This window comes from Eublepharis macularius, chromosome 3 (genome assembly GCF_028583425.1).
Source record: "Eublepharis macularius isolate TG4126 chromosome 3, MPM_Emac_v1.0, whole genome shotgun sequence".
Taxonomy (NCBI): domain Eukaryota; kingdom Metazoa; phylum Chordata; class Lepidosauria; order Squamata; family Eublepharidae; genus Eublepharis; species Eublepharis macularius.
In genome coordinates this window covers 95017146-95037388 of record NC_072792.1, presented here as the reverse complement: position 1 = coordinate 95037388, position 20243 = coordinate 95017146, and the positions used below count along the sequence as shown (strand labels likewise).

At 43.7% G+C, this 20243-nt stretch overlaps 1 protein-coding gene across 6 annotated transcripts in view; it reads right to left on the bottom strand.

Moving 5' to 3' along the window:
- VPS26C (VPS26 endosomal protein sorting factor C) overlaps positions 1-19003 on the bottom strand; it is a 48654-nt gene extending 29651 nt beyond the window's left edge. For 2 of the 6 annotated variants that reach the window (XM_054973257.1, XM_054973260.1), the window contains exons 1-4: positions 18873-19003; positions 15159-15302; positions 9186-9335; positions 7472-7552 (exon numbers count right to left, since the gene is read on the bottom strand). In XM_054973257.1, the coding sequence (XP_054829232.1) occupies positions 7472-7552; positions 9186-9335; positions 15159-15302; positions 18873-18929 (432 nt within the window). In that variant the 5' untranslated portion in view covers positions 18930-19003. Of the gene's footprint in view, positions 1-7471; positions 7553-9185; positions 9336-10976; positions 11101-15158; positions 15303-15821; positions 16131-18872 lie in introns of those variants that run through there. The other 4 variants (XM_054973258.1, XM_054973259.1, XM_054973262.1 and 1 more) reach the window with 4 other exon arrangements.
- Between the last annotated feature and the right edge of the window lie 1240 nt (positions 19004-20243).

Below are 20243 nucleotides of genomic sequence, written 5' to 3'. Positions count from 1 at the left end.
CATCACTGACCTTGGCAGGATGAAAGGGGGGGGCAGGCATGACCACCTCCTCTGCACCTGATCTCAGCCAAGTGAAGGTGGGCGGGCATTGCCACCTGCTCTGTGCCTGATCTCGGTCGAGTGAAGGGAGGTGGGCATTGCTGCCTGCTCAATGCATGATCCCGGCGGGGTGAAGAAGGGATGGGCATTGCCTCCTGTGCCACACCTGATTCCAGCCGAGTGAAGGGGGGGCGGGCATTGCCACCTGCTCCACTCCGGACCCCTGTTGGGTAAAGTTGGGGGCAGGTATTATCTCCTGCTCTACGTCTGATCCAGGCCGGGTTAAGAGGGATGCTTATTGCCTCATGCTCCACTCCTGATCCCCATACGTAACAAAAGGCAAGACCCAGCTAAATGGCACAAAAACGAGAGGGAAAACACCCCCACCAAGTCTACAGCGTATCCAGAATTTACTAGAACAATTTAAAGTGGCAAGTGCTCAATTTCTCATATGCAACAATTCATAGTCAATACATATTGAGTAATAAACTCCACAGGTAAAGACTCCAAGGTACAAGGTAAGTCAGTTCAGCAAATAGCCTTGAAATATATCCAAGGTACAAGGTAAGTCTGTTCAGCAAAAAGCCTTGAGATATAAACTTTTCTTTCTTCTTTCATTGGATTGGACCAGTGGATTGATGGTGATTGAATCCAGACGCCCAAAACCAGGGCTGGCTCTTTCTCACACAGATTTTCGTCCCCACGGACTTCCTCAGGGGTGTGTCAGTATTGCACATTGTCTTTTACAATTCTTTCATAGTACCTGGAGAGCAATGATGGACGAGAGCTTGGGGCAATCCCTAAGAAGGGGGCCACTCATTGGAACTGGTTAGTAACCACTCCATGGGAGTGGGCACCCCAAAGATCGGCAGGCCAACTGACCCGAGAGGAGAAGATGCAATGGCGAGGAATGGCTTTCAGCCACAGTATGTCTGAACTCGAAGAGCTCCTCGGATCAGAAGCAACGAAAGATGAGGAGCCCACCCTCGACCTTGTGAAACCACTGACATTAGAGGGTGAGCCCAATGATGAATGAAGGTCGTTGGGAGGTGGGGGAGCTGGGGGAGGGGGAGAAGGAAGCCCGAGAGACTAACTATGAGCACCTGTGGGCCATATGAGGGGAGACAGGTGATCTAAAGAGGGAGATGGAGCAAGCGACGAGAGGATTACAAGAAATGATGCACCGCTTGTCAATGGGGGATGTGCCCACTGGTTTTAGGCCCAATGGAGATGGACTAGGGGGATCCCTTGGGGGGATCACTCAAGCCACAATGTCCCCTCCACCCCTTCCTCCATGGAGAGGGCCTGTGAGGCCAACAGGACTATCATCCATTGTTCCTCTAACCCAAGGAGGACTAGTCGCCCCGCCACCCCGGGGAATGGCAGTGGGGCCGTGAGGATTTCAACCCCATCCATCCACCTCTTATGGGGGCCTGGTCCCCCACCCGCAAGGAGGGGTGCTAGTTGGGCCACCCCTGCAGCCACAAGGTGGGGTGCTGCTTGGGCTGCCCCTGCAGCCGCCGCAGCCACTAGGAGGGGTGCCAGCCGGGCCGCCCCTACAGCCACCACAGCCGCGGCCCCATCTCCCAGCTCTACCACTGCGTGGATTGCCAGTCGCCCCACAAGGGGTCCCTCCCACTATGCCACCACAGCCGGCATGGCGCAAATTGGACACGTAGTTCGAGGGAAACCCAGAAGAGTTGGGTTTCTTCATTGTGCAAGGTTTGGAGTTCTTCCAAGAGTGGGGTCATACTTTTCCGAATGAGCACAGTTGAGTAAACCACCTGGGGTCCAGACTGGGTGGCTTGGTGGCCACCTCACTTATACGAGGCCCGAGCCCCAGAATTGCGGAACCTCGATACATTCATACGAGCGCTATGGGCTCAATTTGAGGACCCGCTCAAAGAGGAGCGGGCAAGAACCAAATTGAAAAGGATGCACCAGGGAACTCAACCTGTGCATGAGTATGCTGCAGAGTTCAGGCAGTACACAGCAAAAGTGCGTGACTGAACAGAGAGAATCAAATTTTTCTGGGTTGGGCTGAACCCTGATCTAGTGGCCAAGGCCTTGGTGCAAGATGATCCCAGAACCTTGCTGGAATGGATCCAGCTCACCTGCAAGGTGGAGAACCAGGAGCAAGTAGTAAAGCTACTGAAAATGCAGCACCAGGGGAAAACCAAGAAACCCCCCTCCGGAGCAGGAGGAAAAGAGAGCCCTTCGAAGCGGGCCATCTGAATGAAGGGCCTATGCTTACAGTGCAGGGGAGTGGGGCATTTTGCTGCCAAATGCCTGGAAGGGTGAAGAGAACCTGTGGAGAGGAGCCGAGTGACAAAGAAAGCCACAGCCCCAACGGGCAAGCAGCCTAAAAAGGCCCCCAAGAAAAGAAGTGAAGTGGCAACTGGGCTCCAGGCAGTGGAGGGTTCAGAGGGGTCGAGCGGAGATCCATTAGAGGAGGAGGAGACTCCCACTCCACCAGCAGGAAACGCCAACGACCTTTTGTAGGGAGGCCCCACCAGTAGGTCACGAAGGAACCAGAACCTCAAGAGGTGAGACAAAAAGGGGCCTTACTGTACATGCCAGTGACTTTAGTTAACCCCCAGAGGGGGACCCACATCCAAGTGAGGGAGTTAATTGACTCTGGATGCACTTGAGAGTTGATTGCTCTGGCCCTAATCACCGGGTTGGGGCTGAACGTATGTAAATTAGACCATCCCATTGTGTTTGAGCAGATGGATGGGTCTCGAATGAAAGGGGCCACGGCTAATGTGGAAACTAAACTTGTCCCGGTAGGGATGGGGAACCACTGGGAAGCCAGAACTTTTTCGTGAGTGATGCCACCAAGTTCCCTTTGGTGTTGGGGATATGGTGGTTATGAGACGATGACCCATTGGTGAAGTGGAAAATGGGAGTGCTATATTTTTTCGGAGTGGGGAAGCCAAGATCATGTCTGGAAGTCAGAGTGGGGCCCAGGTGCACCCCATCTCCCCGAGAGCGTCCTGTTAACTTGGGAAGAGATAGAACAAATTCCCCGAATACCAGGACTTGAACTAAGTATTTGATGAGAAGGAAGCTGATGAACTCCCCTGTCCCATAGGGCCACTGCTATAGAACTGTGCTATAGAACTGATCCCGGGGCAAAAGCTTCCGAAAGGGAAACTATACTCAATGAGCCCAAGGGAACGAGAGGAATTGCGTACGTTCATTGATAAAAATTCGGCACGAGGATTCATCCGCCCGGCTAGTTCCCCTCATGCTACACCTGTGTTGTTTCATAAAAAGAAAGACGCAGGTTTGAGACTGTGTATTGATTATAGGGGGCTTAATGCTGTCTCCTTGTCCAATGCTTACCCCCTCCCCTTGATCCGGGATTTGCTGGAAGTGGTGTCCCAAGGGAAAATCTTCTCTAAACTGGATTTAAGAGATGCATAAGAATAAGGGAAGGACATGAATGGAAAACCATTTTTAACACTCCTTCAGGACAATTCAAATATAAAGTCATACCAAGGAGCACCGGGGTTTTTTATGAATGTAATTAATGAGGTATTACACAAATACCTGTACGAGGGCGTGGTTGTTTACCTGGATGATGTATTGATTTATTCCCAAGATTACGACTCCCACATGAAACAAGTGCAGCGAGTATTAAAAACCCTGAGGGACAACCACCTGCCGATGAAACTGTCCAAATGTGAATTCCACAAAGAGGAATTGGACTTTTGGGGGTACAGAATATTGGGACATGGATTAAAAAATGGACCCTGCTAAAATACAAGCGGTAGTGGGGTGGGACCCCCCCCCCCAAACCAGAAGGCAGTTACATTCATTCCTGGGCTTTGCTAACTTCTACAGACCGTTCATAAAGAACTTTGCCTAGATCTCTTTACCACTAACTGACTTGCTAAAAACCAAAGGGAAGGGGCCTCAAGGGATGAAGCCCAGTGCTAAATTAGGTTGGACTAAGGAATCCCAAGAGGCTTTTGAGCATCTACAAACCCTATACACCTCCAAGCCGGTCCTGCGGCACCCAGATGAGAACCGGAAATTTATTGTGCAGGTGGACGCAAGTGATGTGGCAATGGGGGGAGGCAAGCAGATGATGATGGGAAATTGCACCCCTGTGCCTGTGTGTCAAAAAAAAATTGTGAAGCTGAACGTCATTGGGCAGTATGGGATAAAGAAGCTTTAGCAGTTAAATGGCTAAAGTGCCATTTGAAGTCTGGACTCATCATAAAAATTTAGAGGCACTGTGCACCCCACGCAAACTTGGCGCCAAACACCTACGTTGGGCGGAGTTCTTCTCAAAGTTTAATTTTATACTAAAGAACCTCCCTGGCAAATCTAACTTCCTGGCAGATGCCTTCTCGTGCATGCCCCAACATGAGAGCCAGAGAGAGGAAGTGATAGACACAATGTTTTCGCCAGCTCAACTGGGGGGGGGGCAGTAACCACCCAGAGCCAAGCCAAACAATTAAAGCAAAATAGTCCCTCCACGAACTGGGAGGAAAGGGTCAAAGAAGAAGCAGAGAAAGAGGGAGATGCCCTACGCAAAGAAGAACTACAGAGGGGAGAGGGGGGAGGCTGGTACCGACTAGGTAAGTTGTATATTCCAGCCAGTTTAAGAAGGGAGGTGTTGAAACAGTGTCATGATTTCAAGTTGGCTGGCCACTTTGGGCATTTGAAAACATTGCATCTGGTACAGAGACATTTTTGGTGGCCAAACATGAGAAAGGACATTTCTCAGTATGTATCAACTTGCCAAGTGTGTGTGATGGGGAAAAGCAGACGGGGGAAATGGCCTGGTCTTCTACAGCCCTTAGAAACCCCCTCCCACCCATGGGTGGTGATCTGAATGGACTTTATTACTGACTTCCCCCTTTCGAAGAGAAAAACTGTAATTTTAGTGATTGTTGATTTGTTCTCTAAGCAAGCTCATTTCATTCCATGCTCCAAAATCCCAACTGCAAAGAGACTAGCCTCCCTCTTCATGCAACACTTGGGCAGACTGCACTCATTTCGAATAAGGTAATCTCCGATAGGGGAGTCCAGTTCGTTGCCAACTTCGGGCAGGAGCTAATGCAAGTAGCACGGATTGAACAAGGCATTAGCTCCACCCATCATCCTGAGACCGATGGGAAAACAGAAAGAGTTAATCAAGTGCCGGAACAGTTCTTAAGATGCTACATAGATTACCAGCAGGACATCTGGGCTGATTTTCTAGTTTTTGCAAAATATTGTTATAATAACTTGGTGCATAGCTCCACGGAGGCCTCCCCCTTCATGATAGCCCATGAATATGAGGGCACAGCAATGCCATTTCTGAAAACCCCAGCTAACCGCAAGTCAATGCACTTGTCTGAGCACCTTGAACTTGCTGGATCTCTAATAAAGTTACTTCAACCAATACACCTGCATGTTTGCTGTGGAGAACTTGGGGATTCTACCTGCCAAGGATTGACACTGGGTGAAGAGGGGATGGGCATTTCCACCTGCTACGCTCCTGATCCCAGCTGTGTGATGGCAGAGGGCGGATATTGCCCCTGCTCTGCACCTGATCCCAGCTGGATAAAGGGTGGGCGGGCATTGCCACCTGCTCTGTGCCTGATGCCAGCTGGATGAAGGCAGTGGGCAGGCATTGCCACCTGCTCTACTCCTGATCCGAGTACTATCACAGAAAGACCCCCTCCACACTGGAGGAAAAACACAACTTGTATAAATTGTATTAATAAATATTTTTTTCTTTTACCTTTTCTTTTTTCTTAAAGCGCAGCCCTGCAAATGTGTTATATAAATTACCAATACATATAATAAATATCTATGCATTATACAAAACCCTTACTATCAATACATAAAATATAAACATACACTTATGAGTAACTAAGTAAACAATGGTTCACATAAAGAAGAAACAGTTCCTTTTTGGCACAGCTGGGTGAAGGCAGGGGATGGGCATTGCCACCTGCTCCACTCCTGATCCCATCTGGGTAAGAGGCAGGCGGGCAATGCCCCCTGCTCTGCTCCTGATACCATCTGGGTGAAGGTGGGGGGCAGGCACTGCCACCTGCTCCACTCCGGACCCCTGCTGGGTGAAGTTGGGGGTGGGCATTATCTCCTGCTCTATGCCTGATCCAGGCCGGGTTTAGAGGGATGCTTATTGCCTCATGCTCCACTCTTGATCCCGGCCAGGTGAAGGGAGGTAGGCATTGCCAGCTGCTTGAAGGGGGGGCGGGCATTTCCTCTTGCTCCGTGACTAATCCTGGCACAGTGAAACGGGGCAAGCATTGCCACCTGCTTCGCTCCTGATCCCAGCTGGGTCAAGGCAGAGGGTGGGTATTGCCACCTGCTCTGCTCCTGATCCCAGCTGTGTGAAGACAGGGGCAAGCATTGAGAGCCAGTTTGGTGTAGTGGTTAAGAGTGTGGGACTCTTATCTGGAGAATCGGGTTTGATTCCCACTCCTCCACTTGAATCCAGCTGGGTGACCTTGAGTCAGTTAGAGCTCTTTGGAGCTCTCTCAGCTTCACCCACCTCACAGGATGATTATTGTTATGGGGATAATAATAGCATACTTTGTAAACTGCTCTGAGTGGGCATTAAGTTGTCCTGAAGGGTGGTATATAAATCAAATGTTGTTGTTGTTATTATTATTATGATCCGCAATCTGATTTCGGTCTGGGCTTCCTGCCGTGGCATGCTCTCTGGAGGTCTGGCTGCCTCATCTGGGCTTCCATCCATAACAGAGCCCTCTGGAGGCACCCCAGGGAAGGAAGTGAGTTGTCTTGAATATGCTTAGCCTTTTATATAGTAGGATTGTCATGTCTGTCTTATATACATCCTCGTTGCTTTCTAAAATTGGTACTTCACTGCTAAATTCAACAGTACACACCTTTGCAAATTTCATGGCAGACCTTCAGCTTCCAATGACAAGAGTTTGAATGAGTCACTATAGTGTATTATTTCAGAAAAAATAAAACCACCACACTCCGTAGTTTTAGACCTTTTGCACAAAAACAGGTAGGTAAATTGTCCCAATTACTACATTAGATAGACAGCCTTCAGGATTTTTTTTTTTAAAATTAGAATATTTGTATCTGACCTTTCTATTTAAAAATAAATACTCAAAATGGCATACAATAATAAAATCCATACAAGTTCCAAAGGGAAGGGACAGCTGCTGAGGAAGCCCTCATGTGGATTCCCACCAATCAGTTCTTCAAAATTATTCCTGCAAAAAGGCTTTCTTGACTAACCTTACAGAGTGAGCCAGTACATGCAGTAAAAGTGAAATAAAAAAACAGATTAGCTTTATTAGACAACCACATAAAGAGTTTCTCCTGGGTGTTACTTGAGTGAAACACAGTACAAGAAGCCCATCTGCTACTAAATATATATGAAGGTACATATAGCTACTGTCAAAACCTCTAGAAGCCAACTTACTGGGGAATGGACAATAAATTCACAGGTCTTTGTCAAGTCCTTTGCCAGAAGAGAGCGCCGCATATCACACCGAAGAGTATACTGGGCAAATGAAAAAAGTTAACGTTTGCATCATGAAATGTGAAAAACTGAACACTGATTGAACAGCAGAGAAACTTGGTTCTTGCTTTGAAGACATGGTTTATGTAAAACAATGGATCAACTATCAATTAAAATCCACACTTGCTAAAAAAACAAGCTTTCATTTATTTCAGGTCATCATTACATCCCTACCCACAAACTATTAATTATTCAAGTCTGCTGCACAATCATGCCTTAATCAGGAGAGTCAATACCTGCTCTCTTTGAATTAATCAAAACCTGTTACCTCTTTATTAATCTCAATGGGAGAATTTTGTGGAGAACAACACTGATACTCTCTAATCTGAAAAAGCCCTGACCTAGACAGCCGTAACTTGCTAGATCTTGGAAACTATGTGAAGCTGGTCCTAGTTATTACTTGGATGGGAAACCATGAGGGAAGTCTATGGTTGCTATGCCAAGGCAGGCAATGACACATCCTATGAGTATGCCTTAAGTCAGCTGCAACTTGAAACAAAGAAAAAACCTAAAATAACACAATGAGACCCAAGATCAAATATTTAAAATGATTGCATTTAAAGAGAAAGGATATGAATAAAGTTTCTGTAAAGTGCATTTAATTATTAACATTAAAAATCCTTTATTTCCTTCTTTAATGAAATGGGTATGAAAAAGGATTAAATACAATGGGACCAATCCAGTTACTGTTCAATCACTTCATGTCCCATTAAATTTAATGGGACTTGTAAGTGTTGAACTTTTAGATGGATTGGAGCTTTGTAATTTATTGGATTTATCTCTCTCAAAGGGAAATATGTCCTAAATGGGCTACAAATTTGAGCCCCAAATTTGTTGCCCCCAAACTAATATCCATTTTAATAACTATCAAAGTGTCTTTCTTGCTTATAATGTTATTAAATCTATGTAAACTGATGGCACTTTAATTTTATAATGTATACTGTGACAAAATGTGTTTAAAATCCTGACATAAAAGGAGAGTGGAAGAGACCTGGTACACTATTGCAATGAAGTCTCAGGTCCATTTAAAGTCTTTTGAAAATTTTCCAGTGACTCCAATAGCTGTTACTTCCATATGCTTGGGGACAACAAGAATGGATTTATCATCAGCAAGCATCAAATCATCTCAATTAGAAGTTAAGTTTATAGGAGGTTACTTATGAGTTGGCACTGTGTTTTGTCATGTTGTTGTTCACACAGCAGATGTTTTATTTGGAAGGAAGCCTGAACAAAATCTAGGTAAGAACTACCTCATTAAATAAAACAGTTGGCAAAGGGATGAGAGTTTGGAAATACAGGGCAGATGCTCATCATATGTTATTTCAATGGCACTCAAAGTAGCAAAAAAACCCTGGATAAATGTACATACAGAAACACAATATATTCATTCACAAAAACCTTCATATTGTACCAGGAATTCTCCTTTCCTGTGCTGACTCTATTGGTGGCAGTTATTAGAAAAGAAGCAGAATGAAGAACTACTAGGAAAGATAAAGTTACAATATTCTTTTCTAGTCCACTTGTGATAGTTTAAGCCTATATTGATACTGAAAGGAATTTCTGCACACATTCCTTTCAAACAGTGCTGGTTTGCTAAACAGAAAGCTCCACTTACCTGGATATTTACAAAAACTCCATGGTAAGTTTCATAGAGAACTTTGTTTCCCTTTACCTGCAGAGGGAACTCAAAAGGAATTTCTGTTTTACCACTAGGCAGCTTTCCAGGTTTTACCATTTCCACAGTACTGTTAATAAGCTGGATAGGCTGCGAAAAATGAAACATGGAGATTCAGGTTAACTCCAAGATACTTTTAACACATTTCAAATACAGGCAACAACTTTTCCAAGAAATTCTGAAAATGCATGTGTCTCATGAATACAGCAGTGATCTCATTTATTGAACTAAGGAAATTGTTTTATTTTGCATGTCAAGAATGCAGGAGTAAAAGCCAAATGTTAATCATTTACCAACTATATTACCTAAAAGAACTATTTATTCTTTTTTAAAAAAATAGAAATTAAGCAATATTAAACATTTAATATTTAATAATACATTTGTTTTTTGACTTGAGACCATCACCAAAGTTTTGTCTGGGGCTGCAGAAGTGCCCATCACCCACCACGGTAGGGCTTTTGGAGTTACTGACCTTCACACTTTCTTCACAGTACCAGTGTTGGTGATCCAACTCAGTCTCAACAGCTCTATAGTCAAAGAGTGCATCCCTAACCACAATTTGGTAAAATAGGAAATATCAAATCTTTGAATATGGAGAAGATTAAATAAATGTAAATTATGATGATATGAACAATGTGGGGAAAATGGGAATATTGTTACTCTTTGTCTGGAGAATGGGACAACTATGTTTCTTTGAGTTTCTGCTGATGAATGTTTGAGTTTGGTGATTTCCATGGAAAAAGCAAAATAGCAATTCCATGTAGCTCGTAGAATTGTATACAGCTAATATAATAAAATAGGGCAGCGATACAGTTATATATAAATGTTTAATATGAAGCTTGAATTCATATTTCTTTGGTTCATTCATATGGAGAAGAGAGATACAATTACTCATGAGGTGGCTAACAGTATTAGAACAGTAAACAACCTGCTGTAACACTCAGAAAAAAGTAGTAATAATATAAAAGGCCTGGGTGAACAAAATGTGCCTACAAACTCAAAAAGCTTGGAACAGCACAGGATACACACTGCAGATATACACATTAGCGACAATATTCCTATTTTTTCTCCATTTCAGTTTTGCTGTTCAACTATTTGAAAATTCTTCCTTTTGAAAAGTTAAGTGCCTCACATGACTATTCAAGAATAAGAATTCTTTATAAAGATCAGGAGCAGGAAACTGGTTAGGGAAGAGGTTGGACCACTAGATGACAATGGAATTAAGGAAGTACTAAAGGAAGATATGGTGATTGCTGAGATGCTAAATAAATTCTTCTCATCTGTCTTCAGTACTGAAGATATAAGGCAGATACCTGTTCCTGAATGGATGTTTTCAAGAGGGAAGGACAGGAGCTAGGGCAAATAGTGGTGGCAACTAAGGAAGTTCTAAAATGTATAGACAAATTGCAAACTTAAAAATCACCTGGGCCAGATGGTATTCATTGAGTTCTTTAAGCGCTCAAATGTGAAACTGCTAATCTTCTAAGAAAGGCAACATGTCCCTAACATCAGCCTCTGTATTAGAGAGCTGAAGAGAGGCCAATGTAACACCCATTTTTAAAAAATGGATTTGGGGGGAGATCCAGGAATTGACAGGCTCATTAGCATAACATGTTATGCGTAAATTGATGGAAAGTACTATTAAAGATAAAATTGTCAAGAATATAGAAAGGCAAGCCCTGCTAAAAACAACAACATGGCTTCTGCAAAAGTAAATCTTGTCTCACTAACCTTTTAAGCGTCAATAAAGATGTGACAGGAATGAGCCAGCCGACATTGTTTATTTTGATTTCCAAAAGGCTTTTGACAAAGTCTGTCACCGAAGACCCCTAAGAAACTTCACAGTCACAGGTAACTGGACAATAATAATAATAATAATAACAACATTTGATTTATATACCGCCCTTCAGGACAACTTAATGCCCACTCAGAGCAGTTTACAAAGTATGCCATTATTATCCCCACAACAAACACCCTGTGAGGTGGGTGGAGCTGAGAGAGCTCCAGAGAACTGGGGCTAGCCCAAGGTCACCCGGCTGGCTACAAGTGGAGGAGTGGGAAATCAAACCCAGCTCTCCAGATTAGAGTCCCGCGGTCTTAACCACTACACCAAGTTCTCTAATGGATTAGAAAATTGCCTTAAAAACAGGCAGCAGAGAGTAGGAACTGACCATTTGGTCAGTACTGGTAATGTAGGGATACAGGGCATTTTTTGAGCCAGAACATTCCGGAACGATGTTCCGGCAGCTCTTTAAAATACCCACGTGACTGGTGTCATGTGGGTATTTTACAAATGGCCTATCTTGGCCATTTTGTGCCCAGACTCCCCCACCCGGCACCAGGCCGATCCTGGCCGTTTCAGCCCCAATCCGGGCTGTTGTGGGCCCTAAATAGGTCCGAAATGGCCCAGATTGGGGCCAAAAAAGCTTGTATCTGGGCCATTTCTGCCACTTTGGGCCCATTTAGAGCCCAAAATGGCCAGGATTGGGGCTGAAATGGCCAGGATTGAGCCGGTGCCGGGCCAGCAAGGGTTCCCCCACCTAGCAGTGCCCCAATCCAGGCTGTTTCGGCCCCGATCTGGACCATTTCAGTGCCATTTTGGGCCCATTGAGGCCCAGCAGTGGCCCAATCCATACTGTTTGGCCCCAACCTTGGTCGTTTGGGCCATTTTGGGCCCATTTAGATGCTGGGCAGGGGAGGGTTCCCTTGCCTGGCAGTGGCCTGTTCCAGGATTGGGACCGAAATGGCCAGGATTGGGCCAGTGCCGGGAGGGACCCCTGCCCGGGACCTAAATTGCCAGGTTTGGGCTGCTGCCCTCTGAGGGAGTGCTCCCCCGTGTGGCAACAGCCTGTTCTAGGCTGATTCGGGCCATTTCGGGCCCGCTTTGGCCCAATTTTGGCCCATAATGGCCCAGATTCAGCCACTGCAGTGCGGGGGAGTGTTCCCCCGCAGTGGAGCGGCCTGTTCCGGGCCGAATTGGACCCCCTCCCACATGGAGCACAGGAGCGCTCCCAGAGCACCTGTGTGATGACATCACTTCCCAGAAGTGACGCCATCGTGCTGTATTGGGAGCACACATGCGCTGCACGCATCTGCATATATTGAGAGGTGCACCATCTCTTCCTGGGAGTTGCTCCGGGTGAATGTTCCTCCACCTCTTTCCCCAGAATAAAAGCCTTGGAGGGATGCAAACAGCAGGGTCCCTTAAGGATATATACTGGGACCAGTGCTTTTCAACTTGTTCATTAATGATCTGGAGTTAGTCAAGTGCCCCAGTTTACAGATCACAACAAACTGTTTAGGGTGATTAAAACAATAATCCTGTGAAAACTACCATGGCAGTTCAGAGGCCGCAATATAAAAGGGGAAATTAATAAAGTTGATCTTTCTTTCTGTTTTGTCAGCATAGCTCCGTTGACTGGAGGACAATGGCTGTGTGGCTTTTAAATTTTCTCAGGAAGTGCTGGGGAGAGCGCAACACAGGAAAGATCTGTGATCCTTATATCCACAGACTGTAGGATACAACCTAGCAGAGATGCAAAATTTATGGAATTTTGGAGCAGGGGAGAGCAAATGGACATTTTAGCAACATAAAATACTTCATTTATAATTCAGTTTGCCTATAAAACAGTACCTATTATTTATGGAATTTAGAAGCATTGATGTTTTCCTTTTTTATTTTCTAAACAATAGAGGGATACAGAAAATACCTCACTTTTAAATAAAATATTTAAAATATTTGCTGTTGTACTTTTCTTACCTTTTCTTCTAATTGTATAAAACATATTATAATCTGTACATTTTAATACTAGCAATAATATACTATATACAACAAATTATGCTAACTATACTAAATTAGTCAAATTAAATATATGTTTCTATAGACTATTCTGAAAAATTTGAGACTTAAACAATAGTTCTATAACCTCTGTTAATCTGAGCTCCTATCCAAATTTACATTGTTTATTCATATATTTTATTTCTCATCTTTATCTATCTACAGTACTTCATTTATAACTCAGTTTGCCTATAAAATTGTACTACTTGGTATATCTATTATTTATGGAGTTTAGAAGCACAGATTTCTTCCTTCTCTATAAGATAAATCAAAAGTATAACACTTGAGAATCAGTTGCAAACTGCTGCACTGATGCTACCATAGCATATACTTCACCACTATGTTGCTTTACATATTATCTGTTCCTTTAAATATGTACTCCTATACTACCTGTGCTTCGTATTGTCTAATTCCAATCCTAGAATTGATTATGTTATTTCAGCATTTCTTCAACTCTGTATTGGATCCTTCCTAATGCTATGTATTTGTAAACTTGTATCTATTGACCCTATGGCATTGTTTATGGAAATATCCTTGACACTGTAAGGAAATGTCCTTGGTACTGATTGTACTAATCTCACACTATGTAATCTGCCTTGAATCTCAGTGAGAAAGGCAGACTATAAATTACATAAATACATAAATCTTAATTTTTGCCATCAGAGCAGAAAAAAATACAAGTTGAAGGTAGAAAAAAATATAATAAGCAAATTAAAATGTATTATTTAGACAGAAACATTCATGCAGATTTCTTATCATTCAATCGGAAAGACAGGGTTGGTTGGGGGAATCATAGGAGTTTCTTTAGCATTCCTGAAATTTCCCCATTTTCCTTTGGGAAACATGAAAAAAGGTCTCAGACTTTTTCATGCTATACATTTTGAGTGTGAAAAACATTCCTTAACTAATGAAAATATTTCGTAGGTGTTGGTTTTTTTCAGTGACCCCCCCAAATTTCCCATTTTTTTCTGTCAGGATAATTTTTAAAAGTCCTCAGAAAAAATGCCCCATTTTTTCCCCATTTTCCCCTAGGTCTTTACATCTCTGAACCTACATGGTTCAACATTACATCCACCAACACCAAATCAAAAGGATCTTTACATTCTTTTCTGATATTTTAGATCTTCATATAAATAGGTTAATGAAAGCTTACTGTTGTTTGACATGGAAGTGTAAGATGCCCTGAATTACATGCAAATCTCAAGCAAAAAACACTCTTTCCCAGAGAAGAGAGCAATAAACTGCTTTAATTGCCAGCTAAGCAGAGATGCATTTTCTGCAAGGAGATACCCATTTGCTCAATTGCCAGGAAGGGGCAAGATGGATAGCTATTTGGACTGGGGCAATAAAGTAGGAAGACTTGCGCTTCAAGTTGATTGGGGAAGAGTGCTGAGTGACCCAGGAGAGGCTTTGTTTCCCAAACTCAGGATTAGGTGAAGGGAAACCCGCACACCTGGGCAGGAAGAGTTAAAAGATCTGGGCATCCTGTCACAGTTGCTCAAGCCAGACCAGGAACAACAGAAGAAATACAGGGGCATCTGTCTCTATTCCATAAGTACCAGTGGGCTTATCTCCATCCAAAGAAGGAGATGACAGGGTAACATTTGTGTCTCTAAAACTTAGACTAGAGCCAAGTGTTGTTTTCTTTCGTAGTTTGACAATAGCCCTTAGTACTGTGATAAACCTTTTCCTACACATGTGTGCTCTAGACAGTAAAGCAGTGTTTTTGTGAATAAAAAACTCAGACTGTTCAAAGAGCCTTTCTTGTCAATTTAGACATTTTGTCTACATATATGCCACAACCCCCTGGCTAAGCTGGGTTGGAGAGCAAGCAGGAGAAAAGGGGAATGGGAGCTAAAACATCCACACTCCTCTCGCGCACACAGAGCCCACCAGCATCCCAAAACCACTAGTGAATGGGAGAAGGGTGGATCCACTTGGGTGGTAGTTGGTCTTGACCTACCCAGTGGGAAAGGGGAAGGACAAAGAAGTAGGGAGTGTCCTGGCATATGTACCAATGGAGGGCCCCTGCCCATTGTGACAACTATAACCAATATTTTCTTCAGTAATTTTACCTTAACGGAATTGTAGAAGGCTTCGAACACACCAACACTTTTGGCACTAAGTTGCAGGTTTACAGATCCTTCCATCGTTAAAGAAATTCCCTGGTGCTGGACTGAATCTTTACTTGTTATGACCACCACTCCACTGAGAATTTCCTGAAGGGAGGTTATGAGGGGAGCGAAAAAAGGTAAGAAAAAGGAATCATTTTGTCATTTAGATTTCACTGGCATCCAAAGACTGTTACTATTACCCCAAACCATTATTGTCTGGCATTCTTTCAACTATTACATACCACTGCTTACATTGCCAAAGGACTAACATATCCATTAGAAAATGCACCTCTACTTTAAAGTTCTTCCTGTATATTATTTTGTAACATGCCCTGGGATTCTCCAAGATGAAAGATACTATAAATGAAATATTGCTAGCATTGATGTGTGTTGTAGCAATTAACTTCCTATGAAAAGAAAGCCCATGTATTATCAATATTTTGTTTTATAATTATGTTTCGTGACACCATCCTCTTTTCTGCACACACACCCCAGTCTCTGCCACCTCCTCCATTAGCACTTCAGCTACAGGCAACTCCACAAAGCCCCAGGCTGCCTTCTTCACTGGAGTGGTGGCTGCCACACCAAGTCCTGGGCAAAATCCCCAGCTGTACAGCTACTTACCTTCTTCCTCCAGCAATGCAGCCAGTCTGACTGGAGGCCTTCAGAAGCCCAGATGGACAAGTGCAGATACCAGGCTGCCAATGGGGTCACCAGAGAGGCTCCAGGTGCAGCAGGGGTGAGCCTGACAGAGGGCAGAGCAAACTCCACTCCCTGAGCTGAGATGGAGTATGAAGGGCCAGGAGTCTGGAGAGTCTACCCAGCCCTGCCATCAGGTAGGTTGAGAGGCCTTGCAGGGAGGCTGGGTTGCGTTTGGGAGGAAACACAGAGAGATGGGAAACAGGATCCTTTAAACGCAGGTTCTTATGATGGCTGAGGAGGAAGGCAAAGGAAGATGCAGCTGGAGTGTGCTGTCCCTCCCAGGAGAGAAGGAACAAGGTGGTGCAAACCCCTTCCCTGCTGGTCTGATGCCCAAGGACAGCTGCCTGTGGCAGCTAGCAAGACAGTAGATGGGCAGACTGGAATTTTGATGGAGAAGCATCACAAATTGTAAAAAGATTTATTTGTAATTTTCAGGTGGGTAGCTGTGTTGGTCTGCAGTATATGATGAAGGTTCAAGTCCAATAGCATCTTAAAGACTGACAAGAGTTTTCAGGGTATAAGCTTTCAAGAGTCAAGCTCCCATTTTCAGATCAGATACCTTCTTATACCCTGAAAAATCTTGGTCTTTTAAGATGTTACTGGACTCAAAACTTTACTATACCAAGGGATCTCCTGTAATTATATATATTTCATTTTGACAATGGTACGTAATAAACCTGAAGTCTAGTGGCACATTAAATACTATTTATTTCTATATGCGCTTTCATGAGTGGATAAACCACAAAGGTTTTTTTGATGCCCTGTATCCAGAGTATTAATCTAAAAGTAACTCTAAAACGGTGTTGCTAATACTTGCTCTCCCCCACCAGAATATGGTCTCATTACGTGTGAGTAATGAGAACCAAGTAATCAGCTACACAAGAAATCTGTGGTTTTATTTCCTTTTTAATATTTTGAAAAACCTGAAGGGGCTGCTGAATTGGATGTGTGCAAAGGTGCTGGATGAGAGGCATGCACATCAAAAACTATTAATTTTAATTTCATATCATAAATTCAAGAAAGGCATGATTGTTTTCATTAAATCTGAAAGTCATGTCAGGAAAAATTTCTATTTAAATTATTACTGCAAAAATATTAATACTCCCAAAATTGAGTTACAGTGCTAAAGATGCCCGTCTCAAAATTTTTGAAATTCCTCCTAACCTAATTCTGGATATTTCCTATATTTATTGGGAGTAAAATTTCCAACAGGGAAACAAAAAGGATACAATTTTGGTATCTACTGGGAGTGATATACTGGAATCAGGAACTATCAGGAGTGTCTTTTGATTTATTGGATATTTCTAGTCGGATACTAGAAATATCAGGCATTTCATCAAGCTGGCAATCTCTTATTGCACATCCATAGTTAATATTACCATACTGCTTCTGAACAGAAGCTGTCCCAACACTTCTCTCTCCTTTTCCCCACCACAGAAAATAGCAGCTGGGTTTTCCCTCCCCAATCTTCATTGCAAAAACACAGTAGAGGAGAAAGGTGAAACAACCCTCCCCTAAAGCAGCAATTCTAATCCAGTTCATGCCCCTCACTGGCATGCTTTAAAAAAAAAAAGTTTCAGGAGATTAAATCATACACTTCCTATGTAATGTGTATGCTTAGCCTGCATAGCATGAGCTCAGATTGGACTGCAAATCTGGAAGGGAGAAAAAGGCCCAAGCACAAACTCCACAATAGGTGTGTATTAGACAAGGCTGTGCCACTGAAGGCATGAATTATGTTCTTTATCTCTCTGCTAACTTTGAAGAACGAGAAGCTGTTAAAAGCTCAATGGAGAGAATCAGAGATCCAGAATCCCACAACAGGTCTCTCAAAACAAGAGGGATGCACCTACAGGGAGTATCAAGTTTGCCCAGTTTGCAGTACACCAAGCCAAACACAGCCTGTCAGCCACATATGACAACCCAATGAGACCTATGAAGGTCTCCTTTTTCTCTGCTTGCCAGAGATGTTTTTTTTTTTAATTAATACATGATAGAGCTACCAGTACCCTCAGCCAAGACAGCTAAATGGAACCTCTCCATGTGTGGCATCTGGAGGAAACACAACGCTAGACAACCAAATCTTGTTCTGATTACATTTTAAAAGATATGAAACTGCACTGCAAGGACTGCCTACTGAATGGCTCTTTTCAACCAAATACCTTTCCCCAAGTTAAGGCTGACTGGCATACAGTGGAGACCAGAAACAGCCGACAGAAAAAGTGAAAAGTTCTAATTTCTCCTTGGATTTCTACACACATTTCTGTGTTAATTCAAGCACTATCCCTCTACCACTCATATGTACAGTATAATGCCAACTTCCCACAACTTTGGAAGAGAGTTACCCTTTGCTTATTGCACCCTTCCCTGTGACCCACAACAGGATATAACAGCCTCAATGCTAGTCATCACAAACGGTAACTAATAAGGTAAAATAATGTGCCTGGATATCACGATGCAGGTGTTGACGGGGATATAAAGAAACGCTACTTCACCACCCCCACCCCACCTTCAAAAACTAGATGTGAAGAAGGGGCCTTGCACACTGACATACTAAGTTTCTATGGACTTCTTCCCCCAGGGAAGCGCATATCATCCTCCACACAGTCTGAAATGATAAGGGTAGGAAAGGGGCTTAACTCAACTTCTGTTTGTGAAAACCAGGGTATTCACTGCCATGCGTAACAAGACCGCAACCCTACGCACGCAAGTTTAGCAGCAAGTTCCACCGAGGAAAGTCGAGCACTGCATAGAACTAAGCAGCTTCAGCTCCAAACGCGAGCCCTGCGGCACTAGCCGAAGCCTCGCCCTCGCCCCGAAACCAGCCGCGCTGAGTTCAGGGGGACTTGCTCTCCAGTAAGCATTCACAGGCGTGCCAGCTTCCTCTCCCCCGTGCATGCATTCAGTCGCTCGCATCCCGCCTTGCGCCCCCCTCCTGTCACACCGCCATGTCCTCCGACCACATCGGCTCACCCCGCAGTGATACACCTTGTTAGCCCGCTTAATTTTGACATCCAGCGTAGTAGCCATGCCGACCCCTCTCCTGCGCGTGTCACGTGCCCTGGCAGCGGCGTGACCATCTTCTCCACGTGACTCCTCCCAAGTTCTTTCCGGCCAGGAAAGAACGAAGGGAAGTCCAGCCCTCATTTCCCCTTTCTTAGCTCCTCCCCTCCCCAGGAAGTGTGCGGCAAGGGTAGCATCCGGGTCAGTAACATTCTACGTTAAGGCTCCAGCGATAAGTTTAATACTCCGCCCTTAACTTCTCTGACTTCTTTTGGGGGCGCCGCTGGCAGTAAAGCGACGGGCGAAGCCATGAACTCTTCGAAGCAAGTTTCATAATTGTGCAGGAAAACAAACCGCAGGAAAAATGGAATTGGGAATCGCTACCTCCAAGCGGAACGACAGCTCCCTGCGACAGCTCCCTGCGAACAGTCGGAGGGGGATTTGAAATGTTATAATACGTACAATGTATATGCCGTTAAAACGACGTTCGAAACATTGTGTTTTTAGTAGTAGCATTGCAAAATAGGAAAAGTTAGGTCTTAATGCCCCGATTGTACCAATGAGGTACCTAGCAAACGTCTAGGGTGACTTTTAGCATGTAAATAGGGGAAGAAGTTACCCTATATTTACAGGAACATCTGATCTTGGATAGCTGTCGCCGTTTAACTCCAGATAGGTAAAGTTATCTGATAGAAACTACAGGTGAACTTAGAACTGGCAACTTGTATGCAGTCTTTATTCCCTAACGTAAGTATCATGATCAATGGAGGTTGGTAGGTACTTTTCTAAAAAAATGTGAAGCAGTTATTCCCTCAACCAATAACTTGTAAAGAAATCAAGACACACCTGAATGATGTTATTCAGTGACATTAGTTATAATCTTGAAAACCCAGAATATTCTCAGTGAGCCTTTACAGTTTTTACTTAAAGATGCTTTGTATACTTGCAATTAATGATGCTATAGCTATTATAGTTGAGAGACTGGGGAAATAGCTATTATAGTTGAGAGACTAGGGAAAGACCCAGTCTCAAATACATAAAGATCCAAATACAATTGAAACCAGAAGGATTCTGGTTACAATTATATTTTAATCTTTAAAATCTCATGAATTAATAATTGTATCTGTGACCGAAAAGTTTTTGCTTTCTTACATGTCCACCACATATGATAAAATGACCTTTCATGTTGAGAACATTTTCAGCATACATTTGATGAACCCTTACATATTCTGGCCAGTTTCTCAGGAGTCAGATACCAACGATACATCATCTTATAAAAATTCTCCTTCAGACTTGAGCCCAATGTAAATTTCAACCTTTTTAACCACATATTTCCCCATT